The sequence below is a fragment of the Fusarium flagelliforme genome (assembly GCF_020744385.1).
Source record: "Fusarium flagelliforme strain FIESC 12 MPI-CAGE-AA-0113 chromosome Unknown B0J16scaffold_3, whole genome shotgun sequence".
In the NCBI taxonomy this organism is placed as follows: Eukaryota; Fungi; Ascomycota; class Sordariomycetes; order Hypocreales; family Nectriaceae; genus Fusarium; species Fusarium flagelliforme.
This window is the reverse complement of record NW_025763505.1, coordinates 1,638,910-1,650,751: the sequence shown is the minus strand read 5'-3', so window position 1 is coordinate 1,650,751 and position 11,842 is coordinate 1,638,910. Positions and strand designations below refer to the sequence as shown.

Here is an 11,842-nt window from a genome sequence, read left to right as displayed (position 1 = left end):
CGATTTTACATAGACGGCTCAACGGTCATCGTTAACATGACATATGTACGCCGTTATACCCCCAGCAGTTGTAGTCAAACTTTCCAGTGAGACATTCATAGATACTTTGTTTCCTGTCATTTTGTTTTGGCAAGGTGCCTACTTGCCAGCACCCTTGAGGTATTCCTCTTCATAACGTTCCCACTTAGCCCTATCGCCCATTAATCTCCTCTGCATTCTCACACGCTGCTCATACGCTCTGAGTCGTGAGTCGGCCTCAATCATAGCTCCTGGCACCATGCCACACATTTGTAGATATCTTGAAGCGGTTAGTGTAAGGTAATTGTAAAGCGCAGGATTGGACCCTACACTTTGAATTGAACCGTCATGGATCGATATAGCGGCGACCAGAGGTATCCAGCAGCACCCAGTACCGCAGCACCAATTCCCCACTTGACAGCACCTGCAACACCTCCTCTGGCTGCTTCCCAGGCGGCATCGTTGGCCTCTTCGCTTTTCATAGCATCGTGAGCACGCATGATGACGAATTGAGTGAGGCTCTGCGAGCACAGTGCTTGGTCTGTGAGGTCAGTTCACCAGGATCCTGAGACTATATGAGTAGGAGAGCCAATTGCGGATTTAGATAACTGAGATTCATGAAAAATTCTCACAAAACATCAGACGATACGATCGTGAGCTTGTAGAGAAGGCCGAATGCCGGGCAGTTCCGTTTCCATGACACACTTGGTAAGGTGTGGCGCGAGCTCTCATGAGCCACACTCAGGTAGGGTAGCCGCACAATCACGGCGAAACGTCGGCCCCGACGTCGTGCCCCGCTATAGCGGATTCGCTCATTTATTGAATTTTTTCTAAGCTACCACCTTCTCTTCTTCCACACTCTTCCAAGGATCAACAAGCTCCGGAGACGAAGATGACACGCAAGCAATAACCAACTATGGTGCCTGGTTTCACAGAGTCCCGTGCTTCGTCTCCTTCATAAAACATCGTTGGATCTCTATCACTTGTCTTTCTTTCTCTTCCTAGTGAGAAGAAGAAGAAAAAGTGTATTTGACTCAGCTGTTGTTTACCTCCTGCTATCACACAAACTCAACTTCCACTTGTCGCTATTGAGCAAAGTTGCCCAACATGGCTGACAATGCTATGGCCGCCTACTGGGAACTCCCAGCCATCTCTCGGTACGTCAATGGTCACCTCACTCGCGTGTTGGTGTACATCCTGCTAACTGTTCCCCAGAAACCTAGTCACTGCTACAGTGTTGTCGTCCCTCGCCTGTAAGGTCGGACTTGTCTCGGCCTACAGTGTGGTTCACCATCCGTCGTATCTTTGGATGGTTCCTCCTCAGATCTGGCGTCTCGTGACATGCTTCCTCATCGAACTGCACCCCATCAGTCTGCTTATGAACTCGTTTTTCCTCTATCGCTACTGCGTTTCGCTGGAGATGGGAAACAGCCGTTTCCCGCGCAAGGTCGATCTTGTCTATTATATCCTCTTCGTCTGCTCAGTAATCCTGGTAAGCTTTTGTCTACATACCCGTGCCTTGCTACACTCCTACGTGCCCTTTTCAAAACACCCCTCATATATCTGCCCGGATAGTGCTTTGCCTCTTCAGCTATCACGGTTCCTGGAAATGAGGAAGATTACCCCTGCACTTCGGACCGCCCATCATTCGCATTTCCGGGTTGGTCTGCGGTGCAGGCATGGTGGGATGTCTATATGGATGGCTCGTGTGACTCCCAATTCACTCGAGTGGTTTTTTAGCTCCCTACATCTCTATATCATAGCAATAGAACATTTTATATCCCAAACACGTACCCATATGTCTTGTGCCTGTACCGAGGTTAACGACGTCGCTAGATGATCGACTACCTTGCCGGCCTTAACAGCATGTTCTACATGAACGGCCTCATCCTTGCCATGACGTATACCGTGACCCAGGACCAGCGAGGTCAGAAAGCTCAATACTTCGTCCTTACGATCCCAGCCCAGGCTCTGCCAATCTGTATGATTGTTGTCGCTGCGCTCATGGCCGGACCGCACAAGGCTTTGGTCGAGGTTGAGGGTCTGGTTGCTGCTCACCTCTACGACTTTTTGTCACGACTCTGGCCAGAATTCGGCAACGGCCCTCAGTTATTGAGAATTCCTGCCTGGCTCGAGCGTCTGGTGCAAACTCCTAGGGTTCTCCAGAGAGGTTTTGGTACTGCTATTCGACCTGGTAACACGGCCTCTACTGGTAGCAGCTCTGGTGTAGACAAGGGCGGCCCGCTGCCAGACTCGTGGCGGACTCGCGGTCGAGGTCAGCGACTGGGCTGAAATGTGGATATCACCAACCGTTAACCAGTCACTTAGTATGTGTACAATAAGACAGAAGAATGATTTTTTTTCTCGCTAAAACCCTTGCGCCCTGTGATGTGTTTCGTACCGATCTAGATGGCTTGACGCCCGGATATATCAACCAAGTAACTCCAAGCTTTCAAATTCGAAAAAATCTACAACCAAGATCCAGCTAGCGCCCAACTGACTTATCCATAGACACGGCTATTGCCACTCAGCATTGGAGATATGTTAGCCTCCCGTCTTTTCAAGTACTCATCATTAAATCCGGCAGGAATCTCGTGAGACAGGACTTGCCCGCCCACAAGAGGTTTGTCCTGAAATCTCGGGTCCAGAACAGCAAGCGGCTTGGAGATCCTCAGCTCGTGGCTGGGGTCATTGTCGACCGCGGAGATAGGAGTGGCCTCCAGTAAATTAAGCTGAGGCGGTGTCTTCTTCTTGGGGATCGAAAGTTTAGTAAGAGAGGGGAATGCAAAACTTGGTAGCTTTGACTTCTGCGGCTCAGAAGATGGTGGAGGCCCAGGCGGCGGTGGAGGTACTGATGCTGATGGGTTGACAGGAGCATATTGTTGCGGAACAGGAGAAGGGTTACGGCTACCGGCGTGTGAAGTTGTCACGCTCTCAGATGGGGTGTCCGTAGTGCGTCGAGCTTCGCTACCAGCAGCATTAAGGTATGTTTGTAGGGCGTATGAGTCAGGGACATTTGTCTTGACGTTGCGAAGGCCTGATGGCGCAGGTACCTTGGGGTCGGGCAGGCGACTGACAACCCGAGGAATATATGCAGGATGTGTAGGGAGGGCACTGTTGGGCGCGTTGCTCTTCGCGTGAGGTGCATAGTGGTAGGTGACAGGTGTCTCGGTGCTTCCTCTTCCATTGTCAAGACCATCGAAATACTCTGCGTTGGATGCATTCCGGGAGTGCGCTCCAAAACGGGCGGCGTTGCTCATTGTTGATAGAGGACGGCCTGGGTAGTCGGTAAAGTATGAAGACTTTTGAATGCCATACATGGAACGGTCATTCATAGGAGCGTCTGGTGGCGGTGATTCGATCTTGATTCCAGCTCCCTGGCGCCTCCTGCTCCTGCGACAGTAGATGAAGAGGAGCCAGATTGCACCAGCAAATGCTAACCCACAACCAACAGCAATACCGACGATTGTTCCCGTGGTCATGGAGCCGACAGGTGCACCGTCATCGCCAGGTAGAGTTTTGTTAGTATTGGGGTCGGTAATGTTGACGAGTGAGGTAGAGAAGATCGTGCTACTAAGGCCAATGATATCGCCCTTCTCGGGTCCCTGGATACAGCCAGCCTTGAGGGCGACCAGAACTAGTGATTTATTAATACTGTGCTTTGTTGAGCTCATTCAGCGGGGGTGGCTCACAATTTGCAAGATACTTTTGGTTTGATGTCGATTGCAAGCAACCCAGGCATTCCTTATAGCTAGAGCTCTTGATGATGGAATCCTCGGCTTCACAGTAATCAAACTGGTTATCGGTGTCTGTTTTGAGGAGAGAAAGTGTCAAGGCATCCTCCAGAGACCCGCAGGAACTTTCGATGTTGCATGGCGAGTTGATGGTACCCGAGTCCACCGCATCGGGGTAAGAGTAGAGGCAAACGTCGAAGGCATATCGGACATTGTCTACAGCGTAGAGAAATTAGTAAATGTCGCAATAAAAAGACGTCTTGACGAGTAACTCACAGAGGAACCAGTACACGTCACTTTCTTCCTTCCATGTCGAGTCACTCTTCTGCAGACAATTTAGGCAGTTCTTGAATCTAATGCCATTTCCTGTATCTGAATATTCGCCATCCTCACATACAACATCGGATGGTTTTGTTGTGGCGAGTTTGGAGTCGGAAGCAGTTGAATTAGATCCGTTGGAGCACAAAGCAGCACATTCTGAGTCTGGTGCGAAGTGAAGGGCGTGTGTGGTAGAAGCGAGAAGAACGAGAAGTGAGGCCTTGAGGCCTGAACGAAAGCCGGCCATTGCTCAACTCGAGTGATCGACTTGTAACAAGTGAGGTCTTGGGATGGGGTCGGGGGCTTAGCAGAAGCTGCTCCGCATGGTAAGATAGGTTGAGAAGCTTCGAAGCTCAAACGCAGGTTGTAAGTCAGATGCAATGCAAGCTCCCGGTGTAGATTGATTCAAGTAATCGTAGATCATTCCATCCACATTTGCTTTCGATCGAACTGCACTGAACTGAAATTCTGAATGAAGATCTAATAAAACAAATCGAGGTTATGAGCACCACCTTTGAAACCAGAGATGTGGGTGCCATGACTGTTTTATTCCAGCTTGATCGATGTAGTATGCAGCCCTGCAGGCAAACAGACACACCCAGTACCATGGCTACATATTCCGTCTATGATTAGGTAGACGAGCAAGGTATGCATTGTTAGATAGTCGGGTGCAAGATACAGTGGGCCATATCTTGAATTACCTGCATGACCATAGGATGAAGTACCGCTAGGATGAGGGAGAGGGAGTTTGTGCAAGTGTGTTGCTGGCCGTAAATAGAACGGCCCATGTCGAAACGTTAATGTTCAGCCAATGACGACTGTAGAATTGAGACTTGCTAGCGGAATAGCTTATTGAGTTGCCCAATCAGTCGTGTTGGCAAGCATCCGCGGCGGTTAAAGACGACGCTATACAAGGGTCTTGGGAAAGCCACCCACAAATCAACTTGTCGAGGATCGCTGTGCAGACGCCGGCCGTCTTTGCGGCCAGCCTCTCCACCTACCTCTAAAGCTCGAAAATCAAGAGAGACAGGGCATTGAGGAACGAAAACTACCTAGTCTAGGTTGTCAGCATTCAATGCCAATCAGTTTCATTCTATAGGCAAGCGAACCCTGCTGTGGGGTTCACAGTTAGATCTACGAATATGTGTCTGCTTGTCTACTGCAGTTGCATGAAATTCCTACCGCCATGAATATTCATCAACTGTTTACCAACACCCACCTTTACCTTTACACACTCCTCTATCCATACAAACTTTTACATTCTCTCCCACTTCTTCTCAGGTCGCTTAATTCAACACTAATTCAAGACAATCTAAGGTTCTCTAGAGTAGCAACGCGGTAAACGCCCGAGCTGCCGCAAGCGCGCCAGGTTCCACTATTGGATCAACCATCAACCCTGGATGGTTCCCCTGGCGCCGAAAGATTGAAGAAGGCTAGAGGCCAGATGTGATAGTGACATGTGCTGCATATTGTACACGACAGAGTTTCCTGACGGTGCGGCAACGGTCTTGATTCCTCCTCTGAAGCGCTGGTGGCTGGCTATCTTTGGCGATATCGTTCGATGCTGACGCTGATCAAACAGTCTAGGCTCACAAGGCATAGATATTTCGATGCGTTTCCCCAAGTTTTCGAGGTTAGCGGGGAAGGATGAGGAATGGACATGATATGCTCAGCTTGTAAAGAGAAGCTCTCAAAACATGTCCTCCTGCCTCTCATCGATTGTTTCCGAGCTTACCCTATAAATGACAGATTTGTGTTTTTTTCCTTTTTCTTCTTCTTTTTCTTCTTCCTTTCTTTTGCTGCACGGATCACATGGTAATAAATGGCATGTGTTTGCCAGGTTTGACGGGGTTGATGAGCTATCATTTCTTATATTATAGTTTCTAGTGAGGTAGGATCAACTATGAAGAGAAAACTCGCCGGAGTACCTGGCATCCTCATGATCCGATGTACATGTGAGTATCAGAAGAGTTCTCAACACGAGTGAATCTCTATCAATTGTGATACTCGGCGACTTAAAGTCATGTGCGTAACATGACTGGCAAGATATCAACTCGTTGAACATCTGTCTTACATACCATGCACTCATGATTAGAAATCGCTCCAACGTTTGTCTTATCATCAACATTGAAACAATGTTTCGAACACTCTATACGTGCACACGTGGCCCATTGCATTAGCATGCCATTGTCTCTGTCTAGTTCCACATACTGACACGATTGCTGTCATCAAGCTCTTAAAGAACTCGTGTGATCGGAGCGTCTGTGTAAGTGTACGGATGTTCAAGGACTGGCCCATTGAGAACGAGCCGCCCGCGGAATGGCCTGGCCGTTAAGTTACGAGACTCTCTTAGTACCTCAGTACTTGCTCCTCAGATGTCCGGAAATAAAATTGCTTGTGGCCGGGTGGTTGCAACAGACATACGAGGCCTCCACAAAGGACTTGGGAATGCGCGTCAAGCTTCCGTTGAGTGGTCTGGATGGCCTTATGTATCAAACGAGGGTTACTGATGCTGGAGCTGTAGGCGAAAGAGTGAGATTTTAAGTTAAAATTCCAAGGACATCCCTCAATGGTGATACTCATTGCTTGGCTTCCATTGCATTGGTTGGGGACCCCTGTGACAAAAGACTTCAGGGCACCTCAGTTGTAGGGCCGGATAATCGGAGTTTCTTCCATGACATAGAATCCCCGGGCGCCCCTCCCCGCCTGATCCACTAAGATCCCCCTGCAGCCGTTAATCTGCACAATGAACCAACACCGCAACTGAGAAACCAACAACGAATGGCGTGCCCGGAAGAATGAGGTCAGACTCAACGCCCAGAATGATTTCTGTGCCCAAAACGAACAAGTTCAATTTTGGAATTTCTGATAAAAACACCATCACGCAGTCACTCACATGAGTAGCGTCGACAGGTGGGCCAGTTAAACAAGCGGACCGCCCCGCGCTGAACCCAATCAGGCAAAGAGCACTTTGACTCTGCGGGCGAAGAGTTTCACATCCCTGATGATGGTTCAACTCAGCGGTTAATGGCCACTGACAGTTGGCTACAGCATAATCCTTTCTTCTAAGTTCTCACCGTTACCTACCATTTGTCGTTACTGACCAGCTTTTGAGTGGTGCCAGAGAGATTGTCAATAATCCCAGCAGTCTGGTGTATCCCAGCCTCCCTCCCGAGCAACCCAGTCAAGCCCACGCCCCCAATATACCGGACAGGGCCCATCTCATTGCATTGATTCTGTCGGTTTTCGATTCTTCTCGCTTCCCCATTCTCGGTAGCCCCCGTTTTGGCTGTTGGTTGTTGGCTGTTGGTTCTGTTGGTTTCACATCTGCATCCTCTTTATACCCGGTAGACGTTATATCGGCTTTGTCGTCTATTCTTTTTACTGTATTTGGCTTTTCTTCTTCTTCTTATCATCATCTCTTAGAGCTCGTCGAGCTCTTCGAGGGCGCGGCTGCTCTTGGGCGGATGAGGCGTGTTGTCGTTGCGGGGTCAAGTCAAAACCGTCGAGATGAGGATTGGGTGTCTGCAGTTTGCGCCGCAGGTGGGAGATGTTAACAACAATTTGAATCGCGCAGATTCTGTCTTGTCCAAAGTGAACCCAGACGATCTGGATCTTCTTGTTCTGCCCGAGCTGGCCTTCTCTGGTATTGTTGCTGATCAACCTGACCGCGAATTCTCACTGATCATTTTCAAGGGTACAACTTCAAGTCGCTGCAAGACATTGCCCCCTTTCTCGAATACTCTGGCTCCGGCATCACGTCTCTCTGGGCTAGGACTGTTGCTTTGAAATACAACTGCGTCGTTACTGTTGGATACCCTGAAAAAGTCGACATCTCTGCGCATTGGCCGGCAAATCCTGAATATTACAACTCCACCATTGTTGTCAACGCAGAAGGCGAGACAATAGCAAACTACCGCAAAGCCTTCTTGTACTACACCGACGAATCATGGGCTTTGGAAGGAAACGAGGGGTTTTTCGAAGGTTGGATACCTGGCCTAGGGAACACTTCAATAGGAATTTGTAAGTTCACTCAAGTTTCATCTTCGGCTATTGCGCTAATCATCTTACAGGCATGGACCTAAAGTACGCACAAACTCACCTACACGTTGGAAAATGCGCTGACCCATCAACAGTCCTTACAAATATGAAGCACCGTGGAATGCGTTTGAGTTTGCATTTCATGTTCTGGAAGCAGGGTCAAATGTTGTCATTGTATCCATGGCATGGATGACCAGAGAAGAGCCACGAAAATTCACACGAATGCCCAACGAACCGGATATGGAAACCCTGACATATTGGGTAACTCGCCTCGAACCGCTCATCCGCCAAGACACAAGAGATGAGATTATTGTCGTCTTCTGTAATCGTTGCGGTAACGAAGATGATGTCCTCTACGCCGGGACCAGTGCCGTCATTGGTATCTTGGACGGTGAGGTAAGAGTTTATGGACTTCTGGGACGAGGAGAGAAGGAACTTCTCGTCGTAGACACAAGCGATAAACCTTACGCCAAAATGGTCCACCGGACCGAGCAAGGGCGTGGTTCATTGACTGAAATCCACAGCAAGCCTCAAGAACAAGCCCAACCAGATGAAAACAGCTCAATTACAGAGCAGGATAGCATCGGACATCCTACCGATACTGGTCACACCGAGGGCCAGCAAACACTGGGCGGTTCTATCACACAGAATTCTCATGTGCCACAACCCAAAGTAGCCGCTCATCCGTTTAATCGCGAGCTTCCATTACGCTCAAGGCTTTACCAGGAACCACAAAACGAGAGACCACAAACATTGAATGCCACAGTCCTTCAGGAACTCGACCTTGCTAAATCGCACTCTATTCGCTCTCCTGGATTGGAAGCTCTAAGCGTCCCGACGCCGTCTGCTCCCAGCCCGACGCCTTTGGCTCTGCGCCCACGTCTCATTATTCCCGAGTCACCACGGTCTCTTGTGCACCAAAGTCCACATGGATCACCCCCGACGGCTACATCCCTCAGATCGGATAGGTCAATCCAGTCGATTGACTCAACAATATCTGGCGCATCAGTCAGCACTGTCCGGTCAAATCACCGTGCTCCAGAAGATAGCACACCATATCCAGACAGTGCGATTCCCACTGCGCATCCCACAAACTTTTCGAAGCTAAGGAGTCAACTATATGGCAAGGACTTGGCTGTATCATGTGAGAACAACTATGCAAGCCCAAAATCAGGTGTCGATCATATGTCCAAAACAGCGCGATGGCTCTGGGATCCGTCAGAGACCGTCGTTGCGACACCTGCTTCGGCAAGTTGGGTTGAGGAGACACCAGTCGGAAGAAAGCCAGTGGCGTTCCCATGGTCAAACATCAAGGCAGAACCGCGACCTCAGAGCACAGACACAATCAAGAACAGTAGCCGGCTCGCCGCTTTTGTTCAGGACTCCAGAGGCCTTGACTCCCAAACGCCTTTAAGTAATACCTCGTCAAACCTGACAAGCGGCACAATCATCTCGGACTCATCAGCCATCTCCCAACAGGGCTCTACGCCTTCCAACAAGATGAATATGCCATACCAGTCGATGTCTCCGCGCAAGTCTGAGCGATCCAGTCACTCCAACTCACATGGACGAGCCCGATCTACTAAGAGATATCATGGAGGTACTGCTAGAGAAAGCTCGCAACCATCTGTGCCAAGATCTCGACGGGCCAGTTCACGAACTTCACGAGCAAACGAATATTCCCAGGAGACTACCGCTGGACCCTCAATAGATGAGCGGTTTAGATCCTCAAGGTCTCGTAGCCGTCATGGCTATACAAAATCTTCGGATTCGGCTGTGGATGGTCTCATGATTCCCATTCTTGCTAGCCCGAGCATTCTTCCTGAACATGATCAAAGGCAACATCGGTCTATGTCAAGATCAAGCCAAGGACAGCGGAGCGACTCTGTCGCCAGTCCAAACAAAAGATCTGGCGGGACTGGGCGTCATGCCTCTGGATCCACGACAAATGATAATGATCTTATCAAGTCCGCTTCTAGAGCTGCCAGCCGTGGGCGTGCGCCAGGGCCCCGGACTATGCCCACAAATGACCATGTCCGAGAAGCATTCAAGTCACCACTTCGATCACCGTCTACAGACTCTACTCGAAATGCAGTATTGCACAGTCGTATCGATCACCACGAGTCAAATAGCAGACAAAGCCGATCAAGTCGAACGTCTACCAGACCTCAATCGCGCCATCGTTCTAGAGATCACCGAGGAAATCATTTCGAGAGGTTTGAAGCAGTTGTTTGTCCAAATTGTCCCGTTCATGGACGATCTACCTCGAGCGGTGCCCCAAGTGCCCCCCTTCACTTGGCAATAGATTCTCTACCTCAGCGAGGACATTCCGCTGACGAAGCTGCACTCTCAAATAGTGCCCATCCACAGCATGAAATACACCAAGGACTGGATGATTTGGATTTACTAATGAGATATCGCGAAGACCAATCCGATTGCGTCCTAACACCTGCCTCAAACTTTAGCGCAGTGTTTGAGCAGAGCGACCGAAGCTCCTCAGCTGCGACTTGGGATACAAGCTCACCAGAGAGGTCACCAAGCACTCCTTCGTACTTCAACCCGGCACAGACACCTAGAGCTATGGTGTTTGCTACGGATGATTCAGACATTGAGGCTCTCCCAGGCGGTAGCCTTAGTGGTGATGCTGTACCAGCCAAGGCATCAAATGGACCTGAGCAGCCCCCCACGACACTCGCGGCATAGTGTTGGATATATGTTTATGATATTTACTTGTATTTATGTGCTTGATGTAACCGTCTCTGCTTTCACGTCGTGTTGTTATTGCATGCATGGTGTTGTTGGTTAGGAAGTGTGAAGATTTGTTGGCAATTTCGGTGGGTAGATACCATCAATGCATTTTTTTCATGAATCATGTACTCTTGACAACATAGTAGTGTAGTGATTCAATTCCCCACATGATTTGAGGTGACAGTCGGAAATACAGGATCGCTATGACATGTTGGTGATATCCGTACAGGAAGAACAAAACAGAACGATTCAAGCACTTGTGACGATGCTTCCTCGAGGGACGGAGAACCCTTACCCTGTGCCGCGGGCTAGCAATCTCACGGGAACAAAAGCCGGACTAGGTCTGACGAGGGCGCTAGACAGGGCAAAGTTGAATTGACAGGGGTGGATGATCGATCATTGAGCCTGTAGCCGCTGAGGCTAGTGTGAAAGGACTAGGGGTCCTTGCAGCGACGCTCAGTTGGAGTCGGTCATTGTCGTGATAACGACTGTGAGTGGTCGATTCCCCTCATCTACCGGCCTCTCAACACCATCCATCTTGAAGAACCCACTGATGCCAACCAATCCTGGCGACAATCAAGCAGCTATCACAGCTCCAGATCCTCAAGATGCGGAGGCTGGGAGGGAACGGTGGGACTTTAGCCCCCAATCAGACATTTATCTTGTCATTATCCCTATGCGCCTATGCAGCTTTGCGGTGCGGATTGATATTGACCTGTCTGTCACCACGCCATTTCAACTCATCACTCGCATCATTCACGTCGTGCTTCCTCTAGAGAGAGATTCCAACGATCTGTAACCGCGCTCATCACATCATCTTGCGCGCCAGGCACAAGAAGCGCCACATCGTAGCCATTGGCACATATCATATGTCACACATGGCGCGGCGTCTCTGAACGGTCCAGCCTGATATAAGAGCAAAGACTGCGGCCGATTTGTCGTCCCGCCCCCAGCGGCAACCCTCGTCCTACTGCGCGCGCAGA

The 11,842-nt window shown here is 49.7% G+C and overlaps 4 protein-coding genes across 4 annotated transcripts; 2 read left to right on the top strand and 2 right to left on the bottom strand.

The window, feature by feature from the left end:
- Positions 1–138: 138 nt before the first annotated feature.
- B0J16DRAFT_318201 (uncharacterized protein) lies at positions 139–518 on the bottom strand (the record flags this gene model as incomplete). Its single annotated transcript, XM_046125429.1, has 2 exons — positions 139–298; positions 349–518. The coding sequence occupies 2 exons, from the start codon at positions 516–518 to the stop codon at positions 139–141; spliced, it is 330 nt and encodes a 109-aa protein (XP_045984454.1).
- A 338-nt stretch (positions 519–856) lies between these two features.
- On the top strand, positions 857–2,380 carry B0J16DRAFT_337402 (Der1-like family-domain-containing protein). The gene is made up of 3 exons (XM_046127348.1): positions 857–1,175; positions 1,234–1,510; positions 1,855–2,380. Exons 1-3 carry the CDS (start codon positions 1,126–1,128, stop codon positions 2,308–2,310), a joined length of 783 nt encoding a protein of 260 aa, XP_045984453.1. The 5' UTR covers positions 857–1,125; the 3' UTR covers positions 2,311–2,380.
- Positions 2,189–4,444, bottom strand: B0J16DRAFT_96074 (uncharacterized protein). Its single transcript, XM_046134756.1, has 3 exons — positions 4,029–4,444; positions 3,711–3,968; positions 2,189–3,655 (listed from the first exon to the last, which is right to left on the bottom strand). Exons 1-3 carry the CDS (start codon positions 4,315–4,317, stop codon positions 2,520–2,522), a joined length of 1,683 nt encoding a protein of 560 aa, XP_045984452.1. The 5' UTR covers positions 4,318–4,444; the 3' UTR covers positions 2,189–2,519.
- Positions 4,445–7,154: 2,710 nt separating this feature from the next.
- On the top strand, positions 7,155–11,077 carry B0J16DRAFT_337396 (uncharacterized protein). Its single transcript, XM_046127347.1, has 4 exons — positions 7,155–7,716; positions 7,767–8,093; positions 8,144–8,156; positions 8,207–11,077. Exons 1-4 carry the CDS (start codon positions 7,581–7,583, stop codon positions 10,812–10,814), a joined length of 3,084 nt encoding a protein of 1,027 aa, XP_045984451.1. The 5' UTR covers positions 7,155–7,580; the 3' UTR covers positions 10,815–11,077.
- The last annotated feature ends 765 nt before the right edge of the window (positions 11,078–11,842 follow it).

Excerpts from the sequence above, each read along its gene's own strand:
- B0J16DRAFT_96074 (XM_046134756.1), bottom strand. The coding sequence starts at position 4,317 with ATGGCCGGCTTTCGTTCAGGCCTCAAGGCCTCACTTCTCGTTCTTCTC. Across the intron at positions 3,969-4,028 it reads TGACGTGTACTGGTTCCTCT|ACAATGTCCGATATGCCTTC; the intron begins GTGAGTTACTCG and ends TCTACGCTGTAG. Across the intron at positions 3,656-3,710 it reads CCAAAAGTATCTTGCAAATT|TTCTGGTCGCCCTCAAGGCT; the intron begins GTGAGCCACCCC and ends ATAAATCACTAG.
- B0J16DRAFT_337396 (XM_046127347.1), top strand. The coding sequence starts at position 7,581 with ATGAGGATTGGGTGTCTGCAGTTTGCGCCGCAGGTGGGAGATGTTAAC. Across the intron at positions 7,717-7,766 it reads GCCCGAGCTGGCCTTCTCTG|GGTACAACTTCAAGTCGCTG; the intron begins GTATTGTTGCTG and ends ATCATTTTCAAG.
- B0J16DRAFT_337402 (XM_046127348.1), top strand. The coding sequence starts at position 1,126 with ATGGCTGACAATGCTATGGCCGCCTACTGGGAACTCCCAGCCATCTCT. Across the intron at positions 1,176-1,233 it reads GAACTCCCAGCCATCTCTCG|AAACCTAGTCACTGCTACAG; the intron begins GTACGTCAATGG and ends ACTGTTCCCCAG. Across the intron at positions 1,511-1,854 it reads TCGTCTGCTCAGTAATCCTG|ATGATCGACTACCTTGCCGG; the intron begins GTAAGCTTTTGT and ends CGACGTCGCTAG.